We start from the raw sequence: 24,630 nt of genomic DNA, 5'->3' as shown, positions 1-24,630 counted from the left end.
ATGATTGGAAAAATTTCTCGAACAAATCTTGTGGCGCATGACGAGGATGCCATTTAAACTTCATAAGAGACTTAATACATTGTTTACCAAACAGATACCGCCTCCACGCTCCAAGTTAGAAACAAGCTTTTATCGGGAGAACGGCGCATCTCTGTCGCTTTCTCAATGCGATAACAGCCCAGATAGCCATTCCGCAACAGCGATTGCTTCATATCGTTGAGGCGGAGCCTATGTGTCCACCTAATGTTGCGCGTATTTGCTTGCATTACTTTGTGCATATTTTGGTGACCATCAACGAAATTTAAACATACTCATAAGCTATTTTTTATATTCCTTGCGTAGGGTACGTTCTTTCATCCACTTTAGAGTTGGCAGCTGTTATTCTATAATTGTAATTAAAGTGCACCAAAATATAGAAAAAGCTACTGCTTTTGTGGTTTGTATTTAACCACTATGGTCGCGGAGATGAGCACCTAACTATCAATTGGCTGGGCTGAAGAGATAGTTAAGGCACATTTTAACTTTCTCGCGGCTGCTCGATGTTTCAATTTGTTCCCGCATATATAGACAGGTTTTAATTTACGCTGTATATATTTCAATCTATATGAGCACGTATGCCCACATAAGCCTTCAAAAGGCACCACTATTTCAGATGAATTACATGCATTCGATAAGTCTCTCTGAAGCAAAATGGGCCGTCTGATTTGAGCTTCGAAATGGAGGGGTCTATCCAGCTGTAGCTCTGAACGAGATTGTTCGGGCTTATCAGTTCAGAGTTCAGAACCGGACATGGTTTATCCAATTTGAGCTGCATTTTGTACATGTGCTCCAAACAGGTTATGATCTGTGCGGTTTTCTCTTCACGCTGGGCCTGCTTCTTTCACAAGTATCGCTACTGCTATTTCTACATCATCTAATGCTAGCAAATATGTTTCCACTCATCTTAACAACACAATATACCTCCAGCCCGTAACACTGGATGAAATCGTGTCATTTATACGAGCCTTAAACAACAGTAGCAGCTGTGACATGGTTTGCAAGTACGCCCAATCAAACATGTAGTCAACATTATTGCCCCAATAATCACATCTATTTTTAACATGTGTTTGAAATCGGGAATTTTTCCAGCTAAAATGCAATGTGCAAAAGTAACTATTCTATACAAAAAAGGAGATCGTAATGAGCTGGGAAATTACAGGCCGGTAGATATTTTGCCGATCTTTTCAAAGCTGTTTGAAAAGGTCTTGCATTCGAGGATGGCAAATTTCATTGAAAAACATAATCTGTTAACACCACACCAGTTCGGCTTCCGTAAAAACAAATCAGCAGAGTTAGCGTTGCTAGAGCAGAAAGAGTATATACTAACGGCATTTGAAAACAAGACATTAGCTGTTGGCATTTTTGTGGACTTTTCTAAAGCCTTCGATTTAGTGAATCATAACATTTTGCTGGAAAAATTAAGTTATTACGGTATACGAGGACAGGCACTAGCTCTTATAAAATCTTACCTATCCAATAGAACTCAAGTTGTGAAAATAGGTACCTATACATCGAATGCTAAAATTGTCTATTGTGGAGTGCCGCAGGGAAGCATTTTAGGGCCTCTACTTTTTAATATCTATCTAAATGATATCGTCAATATTAACTCCAAAGCAAAATTTATCATCTATGCAGACGACACTAGTATTTTTTTCGCCGGCAATGATATTAATCTCCTCGTTGAACAATGTAACAGTGCGTTGAAATCCTTAGAGGATTGGTCGAGAGTAAATGCAATGAAAATAAATGAAAGCAAAACGAAAGCGATTATATTCAGGCCAAAAAACAAGCTCATACCTCCGCATCAAGATATTATAATAAACTCCCGATGCATCGATTTAGTCGAGAATTTCAAATGCCTTGGAGTCACCTTTTCCGCTAATCTGTCTTGGGATAATCATGTGAAGCATGTTCTCAGCAAAATAAGTCAAATATCTGGTGTAATCGGTCGTTTAAAATATATCCTTCCCACACGCATCAAGATTTTGCTTTATAATTCACTCTTTCAATCACACTTGAACTATTGTCAGTATGGGGAAACACAACATCCACTAATATAAAACACATCCACCTCTTACAGAAAAAGTATCTCCGACACACATATAATGCTTCTTATACTGCTTCAACATCCACTTTCTTTAAGAACTCCGGTGTAATTCCAGCTTACAATTTATATAAATATCGCTTAAGTCATATGTATAAAAAAGAAACCCATAGGAATGTCAACAATCTACGTAACCTATCTCAATTACAGGACAACACTCAAAGCTACGTCACGAGACATTTTGAAAACTGGTCAGTACCCACGTCACGTTCGAATTACGGGAAACAGAGTCTTAAGTACATAATACCATCACTTTTAAATTACTATAATTCAATTCGTTTTGTTCTTTTCACGGCATCCTGCAAAGACCTCCGGGAGATGTTTTCGATTTCTATGTAATATTGTCTAACCCTGCTGATGTTTTTGTTTGCTTTTGTAATAATGCGTTTCTATGTTGTTTTCATTTAAACATTAACTAATGATTACTATGTTTACATAATATTAAATATGTACCTGTATACTTGTTTTAATGAAGAGTATGTGTGCATATGTGATGCTGCCATGCTGCCGAAAGAAAAGAAGGGATTGTGGACCCGTCAAGCTGTCCATGGACAGCTTTTTTTCTACAATCCCCCCATCTGCATTTGATGGCAAATAAAGATTTCATTCATTCATTCATTCATTCATTCTCTGTTTGAACTCCGATTCGGATATATACTTCGTCTCACAAGATATATGCAGCACTGCGAAAGGCAGAGGAGCTCTTGCATTTGTGTTCCTAAGTGCCTCTCGCCCCAGCGCACTATAATAAAGAATTGTGCTTTACTGTCACCCCTACCAATTGGGGGGGGGGGGGGGGTGGAGGAGGCACTTAGGAGCACGATTGCCTATTGTAGTGCCCGTGATCCTGAATGGACCGGGGTGCCTCTGCCTTTCGCAGTGCTACAAACATCTTGTGAGACGAAGTACAGTATATTTTAACTGGAGTCCCACACAAGGTTATTGTATGCTGCATTATCTTAATACGAAGCCTTTGAAGCCTTTCTGGACATCTTTAAGGATGGCCCATAGAGACTCGACAATAATGCCAGACTTGTATGTTCCAGTAAAAAACTGGTTTGCTGCGATCTGAATATTTCAATAGCGATATTTCAAAAGCACATAATTTGGCACTTCACACATGATTTCTCATTATTATCAAAAGAGTGACACCGCCTTTTGGTTTCCTCTTGTTCACCCGGATTTTACGCACATCGCACGGCTTACAATCAGTTTGCATCCTTAAATGCAAATACTAATTACAAATGCCACAAACGAAGTCCTTGCCTCTGAAAACAATTTTTGTATTCAAGCTTTATTCCTGCAGTTCTTTGCTAATAATACGATAACGCAAAACCGTAGTGACTGAAGTTGCGTGAAGATATTTTGTGCAGTTGATAGCATTCTAGTTAAAAGTGGATGATTAGCTTTGTAGCGATGTCTTTCCACATAGATGTTTAGAAAAATGCGCAAATGTATTTCAGGATAAACATGGATTGGACTCCCGAAGGGAAAGCACAGGAATCTCCCGTTGAACGTAAGTACACTGGATTCGTTCGTTCTACTGAACGCAGCCGCGTTATCGTATAGCTGGGTCGACTCAAAACAGTAAGAATACTTGGTTATATACTTGTTGACTTTTGTTTGTACTCATTGCTTTGCCAGACACCGCAAAGAGCGGTAATCCTTTATATTGATGCTTTGTGATCGCTAAAATGAAGGAATGACTGTTATTTATTTTCAGGTGGCTAACATTGTTTAATCGGGGTATGGCACCACATGGCACGGCGTACCCTTGATTATGGATCATACCTTCAATTCTTTCATTCCATATGGAACCGGCTGGAAACTACTGCCGGAGTTGATATAAACTATGACGCCAACACAGGAGGTTTCAAGAAGTATACATGTTACTTATGCTGGAGGCCGACAACAATATGTGCGAATTTGAACGTACGCTAGACCTTCCATTATCAGTTCACAGTTCCATTATCAGTTCATATAGTTCACAGTTGGCAGCTAAGATGATGTCCACGCTACATGTTCTAGAGTAGTCTAGTACGTATGGCGAATGTGCAACGGGGGCAATTGGGGCGTCACGGGATGCCTTTATTTAGTATGTGATCAGCATTGTGTGGGCAGCCTGTTTTATCCCGACGATATAGCACGCGCAGTCCGCAATACGTGCTGAACATAGCCTCCAAAATTTTCTACGCAAAATTGGAGTGTTGTGTCAGACGCACGTGTTTTGGTATACATGGTGTACATGATAACTGTAGCCGAAGATCAGAAATTAAATATTCGAGATAGGTCAGGGAAACCAGTTGCATAGAGCTTCAAGCCCTCTCGCGCACCACATACATTTTTTTTGTTTTGCAAATACTTAAACAAATAAGTTTTCTTATCCTTTAAATATTGACTTCAGACACTAAATGTGATTTTCAAAGTTGCTCAGCACATTAAGAAACGCCCTTATATCTATATGCGATACAAAAGCTTCACGTGTGTCTTTTCTGCGCGAAAAAAATTACATGACTGGCACATTGCTGCGCCGCGATTGCGGTACTCTCAACCCTGGTTTGAAACGAAATCAGGTGCGGTCGTGGCTTGGTGATTCCGTTGCAGGGGTAGGTAGATACGTCTGCATTAGTTTCTCGCCAGCGGCAGCCAACCGGCGCACGTGGCGGTTAAAGCTACAATGATCTCGGTTCACTCGCTGCAACCATCGCCAACATATTAGCCTACCAATAGAACTGTACTGTCGCGTCACGGCCACCGTTAATTTATATCACTGAAACCACAATTGATAGCTCACCAATCGTGGCGAACGTTTTTGGTAGTTTTGGTTTGACGTGATAGTTTTTGCAATTCGCGCGCTTTCTTTACAGTTCAGAAAAAAAAAAGATACTCGTGAAGATTTGTTTATCGAAAATAAATGGAATAGCCATTACAGACAATTGTCTTCAATATTCAAAATAACATTTATAGCCTAAAAGCAATAAAAAATGAGAAATAATGCTTTGGCCAATAATTATATAATTGCAAAGTCAAAAATGGTCTTCAATTTTTGAAATCACATTTATTACTGAAAAGTATTACGTAAAATTCCTTTGAGCAATAAATAGTTAATTGCACAATCAAAAATAGCCTATTGTGTGCCAGATGGTTTACACCTGTATGCGAGGGGCTTGCCTCGTCGGCTTCCAATGCTTTATATTTTAACCCATGGCTAAAGTTAGCTTGGACAGCCTGTATATGTTGCTCAGTTTTTCTGGATCTGTAACGTTCAACAGAACGTATACATAGAAACACATAACCTTAACGCGATATTCTTAAGGGCCCCGTGCCGTAGAAGCGCTGGGTCGGCGTTGTCGTAACATAAAAATCAGAAAAAAAATCAAAGAAACAAATGTTTTGCGAAAACTTGTGGATTCGAACACGGTTCCATCGCCGTGCGAGACGAGCCATTCCGCCTCAGAGCAGCTTTGCTTCTCTGCGAATAAAGCGGGACCCAATGTATTTCATTTCATTATGGCTGTCCGCAAATTTTTGTGTGAGTTATTAGAAAGAAACTAATTACGGAAGTAATAGTTAGGCCATGCAAAGAACTTTTCCGCTATGCTTACCTGCGATGCGACGCTCACTGAACACTACCCCTAATTGCATAGCGCTGTAGCAATAGATGCCGAGAGCCGTAGCCCTATTCCGAACCATTATACATCCATCATCTTCTAAGCACTGGGGTCTGAAGACAGCGAAATGGGCTCGATAAAGATATGGCTTTGAATCATTAAAGGCGGAGCTTAAGGGCCCTCGAATTTATTTGTAGGTGTAGAGTTTCAGGCTCATAAAATAAATGTTCGCCAGTGCACGATGAGGTTCATGAGGGCGGAGCTATCGCCATTATGAACAGCAGCTGGGCTCACCCTGGGCAGGGAAAAGACCTATCCTATATCGCCCCAGTTAACCCTCCCTTGTGCCAGCTAATCCATTGCACCCTCACCCGCAAACTTATTGCCCTTATCCGCCCACCTAACTTTCTGTCGTCCATTGCTGCATTAGCGTTCCCTTGGAGTCCTATTTCTTGCCCTTAGCGACTGCCCAAAACACTTCCTTGACACTTTGTGCCCTCCCCATGACTATTTTCGTTATATTTTGACTAGTATGTCATTAAGTCCCGTTAGTTCTCTGGACAACGCCGCACGCTTCCTGCCTCCTCCCAATGCCCCTATCTGAGGTACAAGCAGGAAGTACTTCCCAGTAGGCCAAGCCACGACTATAGCCCTACGTTCTTTCTGTATACAAGCTGGAGTAATTATATAGTAGGCCTAGGTTAGTGTTCTATTTTAGCGCGCTCTTTATGCTAATTTGCGAGCCATTTTTGTTATGATCTGCGTTTCTATGCCATAACTGAATAGGAATGATGTATAAGCATTTTATACATTTCACTTCAGGAATACTGGCAAGTTGCTGTTCATGATATGAGAGTACCTGCCGAATGTCCTATATTCTAATATCATATTTATCTTTCGTGATCTGGATCTGCAGTTACCAGTCCCAAGTAGATAAAATCCATTACCACATCCGGCACTCCACTGCCTATCGGAAGCTGCTCTTTCTTTTTAGGCTTCTACATTTGGTGATGCTTCTCTGCATTTCTCTATTAGGTTTCGTTGCAACCCTTCCCCCGAGTTACTTTGCAAGCCAATGTCATGAATGAAATGCAGATTAGTGGGGAATTATCCACCAACCCTCGTTTCCTATCGTTTCATTTCCAGTTTTGCAATAATTCCATGTGCTTGCCGAAACACATTTCATTAATTGAGCTTTCCTACTTTCACTATGGAGGGCTATGCTACTTTTAAAATCACGATAGATATATCCCAACACTCTTAAATTACAAGGGCACACTCGACAACCGTTACAGTACTCGACATTACATTACATTACACTCTTACTCTTACAAGGGAAAGAAAGCCTAGCAGGGGCGGCTGAAAATTAGGTGAGTGGATGAGGTTAAGAAGTTCGCAGTGGTCAAGTAGATGGAGGTAGCACAGAACCGGGTTAAATGGAGGAATATGGGAGAGGTCTTCGCCCTGCAGTGAGTATAGTCAGGCTGATGATGATGATGATGACTCTTACGTATAGCTCACCTACGCACTGATTTAGCATTGCCTGAATGAGGACTGATGTTTGGATTGAGTCAAATACTGTTTTGATCAATGTTAGGGCGCAAGATAATGGTATATTCCAGCGTTTTTTATCTCCGTGTCGGTATCGGAGATATCCATTTTAGGCTACTTTTTACGAAGTGCTCTGTGACGCTTTGTTATACTGAAGGGTGTGGTTATCTTATTGTAATAAAAATTGTACTTTAGGAAATGCCATTGTCGTTATGGATACTAAAAAGATCGCTGTGTAATTTTTCAAGTCTTTGATGTGCCCTTTCTTACGCCTCACTATAATATTAGTGTTTTTTTTTTTAGGATTCTAATCGACTTGCGGTCATTAGTCGTGAGCGAGGGCACGCTTTCTAGTACGACCTGTCAACCATTTCTCCTCCCCAACTTCCCTACTTTTCAAAGCTCCTAATGATTGTTTTTCTTTCAGCCTTAGTTAACGGCGTTGCATTTTATCGCTCTGCTCGGCAGCTGTTCTCATTATTGTCCTCATTACACTGGCTTCGACAATGGCTCAAGGAGACTATTTCCTGAAAATAGATCACCTTTTCTTTCTCTGTAATGACAGTTTACTGCGACTTCAGTATGTTTTCGTGGATGAGCGGCATCGCGTTGTAGTTGCGTCAAACTTTACAAGCTTCTCAGCACCGAACGCATGTAGGGTCATACCGTTATGATGGAAAATTCTAAATTCATCTAAGAGACACGGCAGAGGTATCGTTTGGAACCAACGATCACGTGCTCACTGCCTGCAACAAATACAAACATTTTATTACAGGGCGGGTTTGGGGTCATGATGACTGTCAACACCGCGACACGCAGTGTGTCACACTCAGTATTCTCTGGAAGGTACTGACTCTCCCGCAAAGTCTACACTAGCGTACATGATAACATCAAAATGAACACTTTTTACAGTAATTTCGACCATAGATTCTGAACTCGCACCACGTTTACGCCTTCATTACAAAGCATACTGGCTTTGAGGAGAAAAACGCCACCACAGTCAATCATTTTCATTTTGCGTTCGTACACGCTTGTGATGTCTACCTGAAGAAAGCAGGAGCCTCCATTCTGAGCATCATAATATACCTATACCTCCAGTGACGCACTCAGCTCCAGAACAAACGAAAGGAACGGTCTCCAACGCAAACGGAAAGCCGAGGCTTCTGTGAATCTTGCACCAACCACCCCGAATAGAAAACATTTCACTTCGCGGCGCTAACTCGTCCACCAGCTTCCTGCCACCGCTTACTGCCCCAAAAACCTTTCTTCCGCGGTACCGCGATTCGGCGGAAGAACGCCACCTTCCGTCATTCATCCTGATGACGAACTTAATTGATCCCCTTGCATGCCCGTGACGGGTTTTCATATCATCGCTGCAGTTTTCACTGACAAAACTAATTCTCGCTTCAGCTAGGGCACAATACTCTAAAATTGTTTCCCGATTGTCGAAATCTTTGGCTGTCATCGCCGCCGATCTCTAGATGGATCTCTAAGGTCAGGTGCGACAAAAGGGCATGTGGACTCTAAGCAGGAAAAACTTCGACAAGCCCCGTTGGCGCCGCCAACACAAGCCCGCAATAGTGGCGTTATCTGCTTTTTTCATGGCTAGATTACCCGCATGACAATGTGTTGCTGAGATCGGTACCCTTTCAAGGTACTTGGTGGCAGCTTCAACGGAAATGAGATCGGTACCCTTTCAAGGTACTTGGTGGCAGCTTCAACGGAAATGTGGCTCGCTGGAGAAAGAACAGGGGAGACCCAGCGAAAAAGTGAGCCACACGCTACAATAACTGTGCTAACCAAACTGGGTCGCTGAAATGCGAGCGCTTCAGTCGTTATATCAGGGTGGGCGTGGATAACAGGAGTGCCCAGATTAAGCCTCAGGGGGAATCTGGTAGAGTAATCCAAGGCATATGCCACAGGGATGCTGCACCTATGCGGTAAATACTTTGTATTTAGTGTGCCCGTGTCCAGATAATTATTTTGACATCCTTGCCATGTGTGTACCGCGTACAGCACCTGGCAGCGGCCTCATCCAACATCCAAAAAGTTACAACATCCGCCAAGATGGGACAGAAAAGCGGGCCTTTCTACATGCTCGCCTGTCTGTTCCTTTCGAGAACTTGAGGACTGTTTCAACACAAATGCTGAAATTTTATAAAACACGCACAGCCTCAGTGGGGTTTCTAATGCATCGCCCGCAGTTGAACTGAGCCGATCGGCACGCTTTCGTCGCATTGCGCATTAAGGCGCTTCTTTATTTTTCTAGTGCATATTACACGCGACCATGAGTTATTGTGATCGACGATTTGTTACATATCTCTAATCAGCACTTCTTACACATTTCCAGATCTCGCACAGACAAAATATGCATTATTACAGATCATTAGCAGGAAATGTTGCGCTTCCACATCAGGCAGCAGTGGAAAATGTCTCATACGCAGACTTCACTATGTGCTCCTCAACAAAAACATGGTCTGTCCGCAAGACTAGCCTGCTCATTTCTGCATTATTAAACTTCAAAATATTTTTAACACCCTCCGCTTTTATGTTGACTTGTCTGTACTAGAAGTATATTCGCTCAGTATCGGCTACACACACCGCCAAAATGTGCTCAGTGCTTAAAGAATTACGGTGGACTAATTTATAACAAGGTTACAGTTCAATTATTAGTGCGCGATATAATTGCTTAAGGGCTGCCTTTTAAAGATTCATGTAAGTACGTGAGCGACGCAACCTGTGGCAGCGTTGGCGATGGCAGTAGTCTGTTCAGCTTTTCTAGACCTCACGGATAATCTCACGGAAGTTATCTCCGCTTGTCGCTGCGGCGTCGTATTTGCGTGCAGTCACCACTTAAAGCGGCCTGTTATACTGTCTTGTTCGGGCGTCTAGGACCTGTTCTTTCACGAAGCTAACTGCATCTATTTGATCCCTGCGAACGTCTTAACCGCATTCACCCACCACAATTTTTTTTTTTTTTATGAAATTTCGGTGGTTTAGCGTCCCAAAGCTACTCATGCTATGAGAGACGTTATAGTGGAGGGCTCTGAAAACTTCGACCACCTGGGGCTTTCTAACGTGCAGTGACACCTCACAGCACACGAGTGCCTATCAATTTGCCTCCACCGGAAAGCGGTTGCCGGAGCTCGGATTCGATCCCGCACCCTTGGCACAGTAGGCGAGAGCCCTATCCACTGCGCCACACCGGCCGAGTACCATAATTTTCTGCTGCCCCTGCTACGATTTCCTTCACTTGGAATGCAGTTGCTTCTCGTAGCGACCATCCCCGTTGACCTCTTCGCACTGCGGGCACTGCCCAAGAAAATTGCTTTGTAATTTCGACGAAATATCAATAACACGTGTTATTTCTCTGACCCAATCTGCACGCCCCTTGTTGCTAGCCATTAAACCTACCATTCTTCGCTCCATAGGTGTGTGCGTTGCCCTCAACTTACGTTGTATCCTTTTCGTTAGCCTCCGGATCTACGGTTACTACCTGTCCTAAGTAGACCTAATCGCCGGTCAGTTCCAATTATTCGCCACCTATTTTAATCTGCTGTTTCTTTCTCAGGCTATTCATCGTCACCTTAGTTTTCTGCATATTAGTATTTAGTCCTACCTTTCTGCTTCTCTATAATCCTAGTGAAAAAATCCGTATGAGTCACAATAACCTCCTACAGATTTCTCCTACTAAACTCATAGAAATGTCATACAATCTCATATATTTCTCATAGGTATTATGAGGTTATATGGGATTTGTACGAGTTTAGTATGAGAATCCGTATGAGGTTATTGTAACTCATAAGGGATTTTTCACTAGGGAAGTCACTAATAATTGCTTGTAATTGACAGGATTTCTAATTGTCATTACATGTCCTTGAAAACGTCCTCTAGCAAGTAATAAATTTTACTGGAGAAGTCTTTTCTCCTTTGGTAGGAAATGTTTTTATTTATTTTTTTTACTTTCTTTATGCAGAACTATGGTTTCTGTGCAGCCATTTAGATATCTTCAAGTACTTTCACATATGGCTCTTTTGCACCCTGATTTCACGATGCATTCGGTCTGCTTGGTTTCCATTTGAAAAGAGTGCGAAAATGACGCAGACGGAACGAGCACAACACGAGCGCTGATTTTAAACTGATAATGTATTACACACTCATTAATGTATACATTGTCTCCCGAAATAAATGTAAGATGGGGATTTATTGATGTACGCAGACTGGGCAAATCAGCGACCGCGAACAGTCAGGTCCAACACGCGCAGCGATCACGATGCCACTAACTGAAACGTTCCCCTTGCACTTCTTCCTCTTCACAGATTAGAACACAAAACATACATAGCAACGATTTGTCATCAGTTTCAATCTTGCAGTACAGAAACAGATGGTATGAAGGAGGGCAAATTTAAGGTTAACGAGTTATAACGATGGTTTACTAAAGCATGCAAAATCTTCAATATCGATGTAATACGCTTCTGCTAACTCTCTTACTGGCGTATCCTTATGTTTGAAAATATTCCGTGCTTGGTGACGCAGAGTCGCACGCTTGTTCTCGTTGTCTGCAGTGCACAGGTAGGTTCCAACCTCTTGCTTTGTTTAGAGAATTAAATTGTTCCCACAGCCGGTCGTTTAAGCAACGTTCCGTTTGACCAATATACCGCGCACCGCAAGACAAGGGACTTCGGATTATAATGCCTATACCGCAGTCCATCTTCCTTTCAGCATGCATAACGAAACGCTCAAACTCAGCCTTCTTTCCTAATAGGGGCTACGCCTTCGTTGTACAGAGGAGCAAATATTGGCCAATTTCTTGAGAGAAGAAAACACAACGTCAAGTTCAAATTGGCGTCCGAATGTCTTCAGGAGATGAGAAAGAGAGTGAATATGCGAAATAACTGCAGCTTTGTGGAGCTTTGCTGCTTCACGCTCATATTTAGACTTCTTTAGAAACTATCCTTTCGCATAACCATCAATATATGGAATTTCACACTTTCTTCAATCGAATTGGAATAAGACTTCGTTGCTGTGGTTGTTCCTTCGTCGTCGTTTTAGCACTGTTTTAATATGGATAACAAAAAACAAGTTTCCCAGCTGTCTGTTCTATGCTTGCTTTCGACTAATTCAAATGATTTCCCGCAGTCAACAGTTGCTATGTGTAGGGGCTGGTTATATTCCGATTAATTTTAATCATCTGGTTTATTGTATGGATATGATCGATGGTAGAGTACCCTTTCCGAAAACCTGCCTTATCGTTTGGTGTTGTCTAAGGTTGTCCTAATCATATTGGTTTATTTCTTAATAAATACCTTGCCTTGCGCGTAACGAATAGTAAGCTTATTGGTCTGTATTTATACATGTCCTTAGCGTCGCTATTCTTATGAATTAGCGTTATGTTAGGATTTTTCTTTGATTCCGGTACCTTCGGTGTCATGAGGCCTAAACAGGGTGGCCAGTTGTCTAGCACGATGTCTGCTGTTCTTTAACAATTCTGTAGTTACCCTATGCTCCTCAGCTGTGTTGCTCCCTTTCATAGCTTGTAAAGCTTTCTTAAACTCGTCCTTTGTTACTGGCGGATCCTCTGATTATTCTTTACTACTGAAAATCTCATCATGGTCCTTGCTTCTTTGCCTACTGTATGGTACTCCTCCGATACCTTAATTACCTTGTCCATATTATTAATGACACGAATGACATTGCCAGCCTTGTCCCTTAGCGCGTACATCGGTTTTTTGCCTTGCCCTATTTTAACTGCCGCTTTGAGGCTAGCAGCGTTCTTTAGATAATGCTGAATATTCCTCATCTTATACAGTATTTGGCGGCAACTTTGCACTTATTCGTTAGCCTTGATATCTTTGGCGGTTCTATTTCATAATTTGGTGTTAAGACCATATTTCGTCTCTTTAAATAGTTCACCAGTATCATTTCTAAATATTCCATCACAACTGTCGCGCACTCACTGATGATATCTCTGAAATTGTACGCTCGTTTCCGCTATGAAAGCTTAATCAAATGTAAAGTATAATTTTTTTCTATTGCACCCATTGGATGGTACATAGCATGTATAAAGAAGGTGTAGGCAGATATTTTTCACGTTGACTTCCCCTAAACTAAGTCTTCGGTCCTGTGCTCTATATTTTATGCATGAATACGTCATACACTTGTTACAAACGATTGTTAGCGGTTTTTTCTGTACTCCGTGGAAAATATTGCGATGCACTTTATTACCTGCTGTACATTTGAAGAAGCTCAATGAGTTGTTCTTTTTCTGCTTCTGCTTAAATATTGAGGGCTGTAACCTTGTCAAGCTGTTTTTCGACAGCTTTTTCTGTAGCTCCTCGGTCCATGTATACTTTTAAGGCAGCAATAAATTTATTATTAGGATTTTTATCGTTTATCTCGTGGGATATTAAGAAACTCAAGGGTTTTTCATTCTGACGCAGACGACGTAATTAATAGTGCATCTCCAGTGTAGCTAACCCTGTGAAGGTTTCAAAGTTTGTAATCCCTGCCGTTCAGCTGTACAACCCCAGAAATGCTGTAGGATGGATGGAAACAACTTTATTTAATAATAATAAAAAATAGTCTTCTAGGGTGGTCCCTTACTAGTCCAGGAGTCCACGGGCTTTTGCTAAAAGTCTTCCAGGGTGGTCCCCTACTAGTCCAGGAGTCTACGGGCTTTTGCTTCAGATGCTGTAGTAGCCCCGCTACGAGGCCTGAAAGCATCCCCATAGATTCGACACTTCTCTCAAACCTTAGAATCATACATCAAGTGGTAGGGCGCGACACTTATCGGTGGTAAAGTACGGTCCAATGGAGAGTGACGTGCTGGCTGTGGAATCTCTTCAATTTACAGAGAAAGACATCGACGCGGTGACAGTGCCAGTGAACAAGCATAGAACAGTGTGCAGGGTGTTCATCGCCTTGTTTATCAAAAGGTTCCTAAGCCTGATCCGTAGCTGGGAAATCTTCTTAGCCTACCTGGTGTTGCCGCTCGTCCTGCTGACCCTGCTTTCCTGGAGTACACTCTCTGCGCCATCTCTGCGTAGAATACACGAGGCTGGAAGTGCAGAAAAGGTCATTCCAGTGAGCCTTTCAGCCCATTACCCTAGCAAACCAATCATTTTCGGCGAGTCACCTGCCACCAAAATAAGCAAGAGTCTACAAGTTCTCATGGAATCCGAGGGCGCCAGCATCGTGAAGACAAACAACGCTACTAAGGAACTGGGCAGGTTGGCAGCAGATGACTTTGTTGGGTACTTCTATACTTATCCCATGGCAGTGGAGTTTTCAAATGGCAGGTAAGTAAAATTTGTGTTTTAACTCACCATTACTATGGACAAACAACAGTAGGGGAGGGAGTTTACTTCAGTTTTCTTACGTGTCAAATTGTGAAAGCGTTTTTGCCTGCTATTAGTTATTTGGGGGCCTGTTGCTGCTTCTTCCGATGTTTACGTTAGCGTATCGGGGATTTATCCCAAATCTGGTTCACCTGCGGCATGCGTTTTTGAAGAGTTATGAGAGCCCGTGTGAGAGCGGAAGCTTCAAAGTTTCTCACTTTGCGTTGTTAGAAAAAAACTTGAAACTTAGTTTCAGTCTTTATGAAAAAGCTGGCGTCAATTATACCAAGCCTAAATGAAATCTGCTGATGGGGTTGAAGTTATAAGTAATAAAGATTTAAACCAACGCATTGAGAAAGACACATTTCTAATAAGAACTCTTGCCTCCAGAACAAGAAAGGTCACAGCAATCTTCCTTATTATACACCATATTGACTGAAGTAGAATAAATGCGGAAGACCGGTTATCTATTGAAAACAAAATTGGAACCTAATATTTGGTTTATTCTTTCTTCTTCAATGAACTAAACCTAGCTTAAATGAAAGCTTTTGGTCGGATCTTACAAATTATCTAGTTCAGTAGAATCACCACGCATACGTTTAGGTTTCCTGAAAGTTTCCTTTTATTTCTTCCAAAGCGTGGTAATAAAAAGTTCCTAAGTAAAGGCAACAGCATTTTCAGAAATGCTTTTATTTCTTTTTGCTCTACCTGGATCATATTCTTTCTCTTTATCTTCGTCACTTAGTCTAGAAAACCCTTTCTGCTTGGTTGCTTTCCTTGGCTGTCTTAATTTTCGACTGGGCCGATCGAGTCTTAGAAGTCTCCTGCGGCTGCGCAAGCATTGCCTATCCACTGTAGGGCCAGAGGAAAGAATTCACCATTCAGCCAAGCATCGCAAGGACATTCTTATTTTTATATTTGCAGCATCACACTGCATTGTCCACGTCGTAAGTGGGCAGTAGTAGAATAATCTTTCTCAAATATAATGCCCTTAAGATTATATATATATATATATATATATATATATATATATATATACGACGTGGACAATGCAGTGTGATGCTCCAAATATAAAAATAAGAATATTCTTGCGATGCTTGGCTGAATAGTGAATTCTTTTCTCTCTCTCTCTCTCTCTCTCTCTATATATATATATATATATATATATATATTTATTTCTTTATTTTTTTTCTATCGGTTCGGGCAGTCTGGAGGTCGCAAAGGTAGCTTAAAAGGGCTGTAGCCCAGCCGCCGCCCTCCCTAATGATGAAGTGCTACGTGACGTTCGCGGTATAACAGGATGTGTCACATCCGTCGCAAGGCATAAGGATGGCGCTGGTGCACGCTCGCCGGTTTCGGTTAGTCAACATAAATAACCAAGCAAGCGGAAGATGGGGCAGCCGTCAATGTAGCTGAGTTGAAAGAGCACTGGACGCGACTTTCGGAGGTTGTAGGTTCGACTCCCACCATCGGAGCGTTGGTTTTCCTTTTTCCTTCCGCTTCGCATTTAATGTTCTTTATCCAGATAATGAGAGACAGACTCCTATCAATTCCGACAGTATAAAAAAAACATTTGCCTTGCACTCGTGACTGTTCGCTCCTTTAAATATATACCTATATAAATACCACTTAGTCACCGTACCAGTGGGGTCCTGTGCGCACGTGAAGACAATCATTATTACACTTAATCATCTTGATTATCCTGTCATTCAATCTTTTTTTCTATTCCTCTGTTCATCTTAGCGAGGTTAATATCACGTCGAAACGGGGCCGTTCTGGAGCCAATATTGACGTCCGACCTCTGCATAAAATTCTTGTCCTTCAATTCAATAGAGGTAGGATAATAAGATTTCTGAGAAGGCCTCCACAGTAATGACACACTTGCGAATGAACGTCACCTCGTCGTTATCATTAGTTATGCAATCCTTAACGCATTTTTATTGGAGAACACTCAAGGGAATAGTCCTGTACAACAAGGTTGAAGGCAGAATATTGTGCAAGGGACTCAACCAAGAGTAACATCATGGCATCCATCTAGTTAGGCACCCTAAACGGGTCAATCAGTGACAGTGAGGAGAAATGCTCTTGCAGGTAACCAGAGACAACGTACTGCCAGGAGTCCTGTTTGGATAATATGGCCGATGGGTATTTCCGCCTTATGGGTATTTCCCTAACAAATTCACTCAGTTGCAGACCTGTAGCATTCTTGACGCTTTAGCGTAACCTATCGATGTTAAGCTGCTGCAGGAAGGAGGAAAAGGGAAAAGCGGAGACTCAGAAGAACTTCAAGGAAGAGAAGGCGAACTCATTCATGACAAAAAAACAAAACGGTCTGTGGCGCTCCTTCTGTAACTGCAGCGCATTTCATGCATGATTTATCAGTTTTAACTTTTACTAACTTTTGCTTCCTGAGAGAACTTTCTGAGAGATATTACATCGTCAAAAATTTTTCTCGAGAGAAATATTTTGACTGAACACATTTCGCACGATTTGCAACAGGTCCAATGTTTATTTTCGGTGGTAGATTTTGGGGCTGTGGTGTTACGTATGAAATAGCCCAGCTGCAAAATTCAGCTACTTCAGATGACAGGTCGGAAAGGAAAAGAATCTCAAGAGCCTTGAATCTAGAATCAGATGGTTGTGATAAATAAAACACCTTACTGACTGGTTGATGAGAATAGGCAAAAACGGAACGAATTCAGTAGTAATAAACTTTATTATAGAGAAAAGACTGCTCGAGTTTGCCAGAGACTAATAAATGCGCCAAAAACTTCTCCCAACACAGTTACTGGCTAAACTATATTTTTAAAGTTACAAGTACATGGCCTCGTTCTGGTAAAAGAAACTAAATTTGGAGTGGCGGCTCCAACACAGGAGTCTCCCCAGCGGGTCTATCAAGTTCACCAGCCAACACAAAGAACGATGGACGTGTGTCTCACCAATGACTCCTCGCTACTCCCGCAGTTTCACAATAAGAAAACATCGAAGCGCGTGTGAGCCCGATGGTCAGTAGCCGAGTGCTGTAACCATTCAGCCACCGCTTTTTTGATTGAACACGAATATACTGTTAGAAACTCTCCTGCCCGTTAGTTATTACCAACTTTATCTTCGATTAAAACTCCGTAATTGGAGCGATGGATTCCTAGATCGCGCTGCATGTAGGGTTAAACCCGTGGCCTCCGCCATCAGGCACTCTGTCGTTCCGGAGCTGATAGCGGAGGACACCGCTAATCCTCCGCAATTTGTCGCGGTTGTAGGTAGATTGCGCAACATGTAAATACGTATAGCCAAAACTGCAGCGCAGCAGGCCCATCTCGAAAAAAATTTGTGCAGCTCCACGTTCACACGGTGCTAAGATTAATGCTACAATTTTGATTCCATAACTGATGGCGAAATCCTCATGTGTTCGGTAAAACGCAGAACATGTCGCCGAAAGTGGTGGCACTAAACGTTACGTGACGGCACAGGACAACTTGAGTAAACAATTGTGGTAATTAGGCGTAGGGCGGATATGAAAGTAGTACGCTGTATCGGAGTCAATATAAACGAGATATTCTTTTCCGACATTCATCTCCAAGTCTACTACATCAATAGATATTACATCGACTTATGTGTCTCCAAATGTTCTCCGAGTCACTTGATTATGCGTAGAACATGTTTAAAATAGGCCCTAATTGTGGGAACGAGCTTTTGCCTTGAGAAAAGCAAGCTGTGCTAAATATATATAAGTTTTATCACAAATACTATAGTTAAATTTCAAATATAATCAAACAGATGCAAGTTTAGTGCATTCAAAGAATTTCCTTTCACCCTATTTCAAATTAGAACGATGAAGCGTAATTTTACAGGGCACCTTGATTTACTGCCGTTCTTGAGCAAGGGTTTCTGAAAAACAAATCACAACCCCTCAGCTTTCAACTTTTGTTCCGAATCACTCAGTTTTGCTGCTTATTTGTATAGAGGAACACACAAGAAAGGAAGGACTGGTAATATTTCAATGATTGCTCTTGACGTATAGTTTACCAGACCTCCTTGTTTTTCTCGCGACATTTAAGAATGCTACTATATTTGTAGACTTGCTCGCACGTTCTCCCTATTACTATGACATGAAGAGAGCCCTGCTCGAAAAAAGAGAAACTTGTGTTCTCAATTAACCGTCATTATTTAGACAAGAGATTGAAGGCGCAGAGGTGATACAGATACATTTTTATTCCCTTAATAATTAGACAATAACGTGGACATACTGCAACGTGTCTATATAAAGCGATTTCTTCGCCTTGAAGGAGAAACTATATTAAACAAATTATTGTATTCATTGCCTAGAAAATGTCAATTAGGTGTCGGCATCCCGGCATCATACCAAAATATTCGGAACGAGCAGCCGTATGTACTACCTTTTTTCTTTAATCTCGGGCGCTTCTGCATGACACCATCAGCCTTCTAAGGTCGGTAAACAAGTTCCTGTCTATACATTCAAATTGCATATTTCGCATTATGAACACGTATTTTTTTATAACATTTGGTTTCAGCAGATATAGCCGTAGATAAACTACTACCAAAAATCTTGTTAATCCTACCTGTCCTCTCGAGAGCGAACAAGAGCTACCCAAAAATGATCACTACAGCTTGATCACGCTGTCACGCGTTCCAGCATTTTTCTCATGCAGAATCCCACAAGTGCCATTACCCTTCCTATCCTGCTGAACCTTGTGGCAACTGCAAAGTTGCGCGAAGCCATGGGAGACCCGGTCGCGCATATATCTGCCAGCATCGGCTTCATCCAGAAACCATTCTTACCTTCTGTGACCATCATTGCCAACCGTCTCCTAGTCTGGTTGTACTGGGCCACAGGTCCGGCATTCACCTATACTCTGGGCTTTGCCGCCTATGCTGCCTTTCCCGTACCTGAGCGAATCAGCGGCGGCCGAGACGTCCAGCTCATGACCGGGATGTCGGGCGCGGAGTTCGTGTTCGCGCACTTCGTGTTCGACATGATCCACCATGCGCTTTTCTCGGCCTTCTGGGTGTTGGTACACCACGGCTTTGTGAAGTACTCGTTGGCCACAGCTGGTGAGCACGCTTTACAACAATGTCACAATTGGATTAACAACTCGGGCGATGTTAGTGCACGCTCTTCTAGGTGGAGCGCACAAAATGCTACCGCCTAGTCATGAAGAAGAACGCGCAACAAAATCGCAATCTAGATTTTCTACACATAACGTACATAGTTTAAGCTGATTATTGACGTCGATAAAAATATTTAAGCTTGGTATAAGTGAACTAACAGAACAACAAAGTAGCAGTTTGATTGTTAAACATGTATTGCACTTTTCTACTTCTGGAATAAAGATGTACTGTGCTCGGAGTAAATGCTAGATTAACGTTCGTCTCCTGCGGGCCCCACTGCCTTCCTCTAATCCGCATATACACGCTAATTTAAATACTTCTCTCTAGAAACTTTCAAGTACTGTAGTTTGTCGCATATCTTGAGATTTAGTATAAACCCATTCCGCTTGAACTCTGCTAAAACCTCTTCGATCACAGCAAACACTTGATTAGCAATTTTGATAGCTTTTTTCGGTTAGTAATTGGATGACATGGAAAGGAAACGTTAATTCTGTCTCTTTGAGGCTTACAACCTAAATTGTTTTTTCGGATTTCATATACAGTAACAGCACGTGTGTTCAGTGCAACGTTATGTATATCATCTTGCAATAATGTGTCTCATGGTCGATGCAACCGGACTGGCCATGGGAGTGATGACCTTTATCGAGCATGGGAGAGATTGCAATGATTTGTTAACCTTAAGGTTTGTTGGTGGCCTATCGTGACAACCTGGTTCGCTGGAAGAGGTGCCATCCATATCACCCTCTCAAAGTATAAAAGTATTCTTCTACCGTCCACGACATTTTGTATTGCTAAAGGCGGAGTCACACTTCGGAAACAGTTGGTCAACTCTGTCCATCAACAGCGTGTTCGCGTAGTGTTGGCGGCCCTGTCACATCGCGCCAACACGAACTATTCGGAAACATGTCGTTGTCGCCCGCCAACAGCTGCCGCGAACTTGTTCTCCGACAGTTGGGCGACACCGTGTCACACCGCGAAACCTTGCTAGCGAAAGAGGCTGTACAATACGTGCACATACCCTGAAAACGTCTCGTTTCTGGAGGAGTGCGCATAACAGGATACTCACCGTTGGAGCGACAGTCCCGGGCGGTTATCCGTGTAGCTCTAGCATTCCGGCATGGAGCGCATTTCATATGGCAGCTTTTGTTGTTGGGCTAGTTGGTTTGATTCCAGGCTTGCGAGACTCAGCGCACAAAGGCGAACCACAAGAACACGAAGGACGACTGGACGAAGCGGATCAGCGCTTCGTCCTTTTTGCTCTTCGTGCGCCGAGCCCCGCAAGCATTTCGTATGGCGCAGTAGGGGACCCAACCACACGTCGCGAAACACACGTGTGTACTGTGGCAGCGGAAGCTCCTAGGCCATCGGCCCGTCTAAAGGTCTAAAGTTCCATCCATCGTTTGCGCTCAGCGCGCGCCTCAGATTTCTAGAGCAGGCGTCGCGTAGCGAAAGCATTCCTCCAGAGCGGGGCGTGCGCAACCGCAACCGACACTAGCTGCCATCTACCGCTTGCCTTGTCAGTTGACGGCAAAATTCCCATCATGTTTTCTATTATATTTTTATGACTAGGCTTCATTCACCACCAGACCGCGGCGCTCACTCCTATTTTTTTCTCTTCCTCCATCTTCGCCAAAACAGACTAGGCCCAGCGACGAGTACGGCAGGCAGGCAGCAGCGCATATCACCGCCTGGCGCACCCCTGGGAGGCGCTGTTGCGGAAAGCTGCTCCACGCTTTGTGCAGGCATGCATGCTGCTGTTGCACGAGTATAGCAGGCAGTCCTTCTGATAGCAGCTTTTTTTCTGATACGACCGTGCACTGCATCAAACCCAGCAGCGCTACATATGCTGCACTGCTCCGCAGTCTCGGCAGCGGCGAAGGACAACGCGGACCATCGGCGCACCGTCTGGGACAGCCTCTACAAGTTTTAGTGAATGAAAACGGCAATTAAGTAGAGTTTTGATTATAGTTAGGTGTACTCAACAATTGTTTGCATCACAGCATGGCCGTACATAGAATCCCTACGAAACGCCGGTGTGCAACCGCAGCAATCTCGCTCGACAACGGGAGGAGCGACCGTCGCCGCGTGAGCGCACGCCTGCATGCGCTGCCTGCAAGACGCCACAACAGCCACAAATGGAAAATGATTTGCAAGGAAACTTCCTGCAAAAAAAAAAAGTATCTGCAAGTAGGAAATGCGCAGGAATGAGTCAATCAGCTCAGATATGAGTGCTTTGGTTGGGGAGTTGTCGCCCGGAAATTCGCCCGGCCGGCGAACAAACCAAACAGCGTTGACGGACACTGTTTCCTGCTTGTTTTGGTTGCCGAACACTGTTACACGGAGGTAACACTGCAGCAACCTGTTCAGCTTCCCGGCTGTTCGTGCGGTGTGACATACTGTTGGGGAACAATTTGGTTCGGAAACTTGTTGGCGGCTTGTTCGGCAAACTTGTTCGGTTGAACATTGTCACACCGAGGCAACAGTGCAGCAACCTGCTCGGCTTGCCGGCTGTTTGTGCGGTGTGACATTCTGTTGGGCAACAAGTTGGTTCGGAAACTTGTTGGCGGCTTGTTTGGCGAACTTGTTCGGCTGATGTCGCTGTTGTGTTTCCGCAGTGTGACTCCGGCTTAAGCTTTACGCGGCGGCAAACCCAAATGACCATTTCCGTACTGTTACAAAAAATTTCCTCAATTTACAGGTAACTTCTACGCCGCGTTCCTCTTCGCCGGACCTGCTGTGATTGGCATGGCTTACGTGTTAGCTGAGAGGGCGGCTTCAGTGGGCGGGGCCGTCTCCTCTCTCCTGCTATGGGTATTGCTTGGAGGTAAGAGTAGAGCTGGATAAAAAAGATCTTACAATAGTGTGGTGAATTCAAAGGTGTATTAAAAGCAGTTTGGAGTTAATGAGGCCTCAACACATATTTCTCACTAGGCCTAAGCTACACGCTCCGTTGCTTTAACCGTGTAATGTTCGCTGCGGGAAATGTTTAAAGCTGTATTAGAAAATCTATTTCTGGCCATCGAGCACTGCAAGTCACTTTAATGCTGTCTCTGTTTCTATGTATATTTACACCTTACGCTATTACGCCGAGTTTGATTTTGTTTGGAGATTGGTTCTTGAATAGGGCATCAAAGAACTGTCACCGAAGCAATCTTGCGTAAATAATTGTGCTGCAAGGCGCTAGAAATGGCTTGGTTCCTATTCAATATCCGATGGAAGATATAGGGCAATAAAACGTTTTCAAGCCTCTAAACAGACAATATCATCCACTTCGACGCTCTTAAGAGTTAATTAAAGATGATGTAGCCTGCAGCTGCAGGTAGATTTCTAAACTCTTTCGAAATGCAGTCTTTTTTATTAGAGTACAAGAAATAGAAATATCATACTCAACTTTATCCAGGATTGCAGTGAACATAGACACTTTCTCTCGATATAACATAGCCGAACAGCTTTCAAGGTTTCATAAAGAAAGCGGTGTTATATATATTTGTAATATAGACGTTTTACAGTAGCAATGTAATATCAGTAAATTGCAAGCAAGCGTGTGAGATAAAAATATAGCACGATTTAGGTTTTTTTGAAAATGGTGTCGTTTTGCTGATATTATTCGTGAAATCTGACACTTTATAGAGTAGCTGTTGAGACTGACGCCAGGAAAAATAATTTTGAAATGGTAAGAGCAGAGTATCGCATGTTTCGGTGTGTAGAGCAACCGATGGTTTTCTGAAACGACGTTAACTTTGTCTGTCTGCCATCTGGTACCATAAAACCACTTCGGTAATCGCGCTCGTTTGCCCGTCAAATCTCTGATAATATGACCACACGCTAGACGCAATGAATACTCAAGTTTAATTGCATATGTACAAAATAAAAGGCATTGCAGAAAAATAAGTAACATATCGATAACAAGTTTCCATAATGAAAGAATGTCATTTCTCATGAATCATATTTTCATTTAGAACTGATGGAGAGAACGCGAGGCTAAATATGCGCAAAAGGATAGAAATGAAAACAAACAAGGAAGTCGGGTAAGCCCCACGTGCTTCTTTCTGCATACTGCACGAACAATGCTCCAAATATTTCTGCAAATAATACTGCAAAATACATTTATTTCCCGTCACAACATTCCTAAATTTACACAAGAAGGTTTATAATACAGGCCTTTTACAATATGCATTCGCGATTTACTTATGCAAAGCTTCAAGTGTCATGTGAGAAGAACTGCATTTTATCATGTTTTCAATTGTGTTATTACTTCCAAAGCTATCGTTCACGGAACACAAAGCGAATACAGGGACTGCTCATTTTGCACTCTCCGTAGTTCTGGCTACTCAATAATACAGGTTCTCACATAGGACATATAATTACAGACACGTGGTGCTTACAAACGGTGCTCAACTCGGACACTGTTTCAACAACTAGTTCGACACTTAACATTCGGGGGTCATTACAAAGAGATCAAATCTGCTGCTTCACTGAAAACCTGTGATCTACGCTCACGCAAGTTTATCGTTGAAAAACTGAAGTCTGAGATGGGCGTTGCGAAGTGATGCCCGTGAATTAACTGAAGCTTTTTTCATTATACAGAAGGGCGAAAACTTTGTTAGTGGAGCTTCTGCCTTGTTATATAAAGGTCGACATAGCTTTGTAATATAATTTGCCTGAAGGAAGCAGAGATATGAAATTGTTTCTTGGGTGCATGATTTACTCCGAAAACAGAGTTATTTTCAAAGGTTTAATATTATATTTTCTTCGTAAATGCAAGCCTTTTTTACCTTTTGATGCTTTCGTATGTTATCTATCCTTCACATTCAATAATGTAACGGCTTCTCTCATAGCGTGAATCGCTTTGGGATGATAA

At 42.5% G+C, this 24,630-nt stretch overlaps 1 protein-coding gene across 1 annotated transcript in view; it reads left to right on the top strand.

Annotated features, from left to right (window-relative positions):
* The window catches only part of LOC146173910 (phospholipid-transporting ATPase ABCA3-like), a 127,574-nt gene that overhangs the window by 76,640 nt on the left and 26,304 nt on the right, over window positions 1–24,630 (top strand). Inside the window, exons 15-18 of the mRNA XM_084585298.1 lie at window positions 3,607–3,659; window positions 14,159–14,603; window positions 19,294–19,712; window positions 22,468–22,580. Coding sequence (XP_084441424.1) covers window positions 3,607–3,659; window positions 14,159–14,603; window positions 19,294–19,712; window positions 22,468–22,580 — 1,030 coding nt within the window. The remainder of the gene's footprint in view (window positions 1–3,606; window positions 3,660–14,158; window positions 14,604–19,293; window positions 19,713–22,467; window positions 22,581–24,630) is intronic.

This window comes from Amblyomma maculatum, chromosome 11 (genome assembly GCF_055883805.1).
Source record: "Amblyomma maculatum isolate TAMU_Amacu chromosome 11, ASM5588380v1, whole genome shotgun sequence".
Classification (NCBI taxonomy): domain Eukaryota; kingdom Metazoa; phylum Arthropoda; class Arachnida; order Ixodida; family Ixodidae; genus Amblyomma; species Amblyomma maculatum.
The sequence above is the reverse complement of the archived record's forward strand: the minus strand, read 5'-3'. Positions and strand labels throughout refer to the sequence as shown.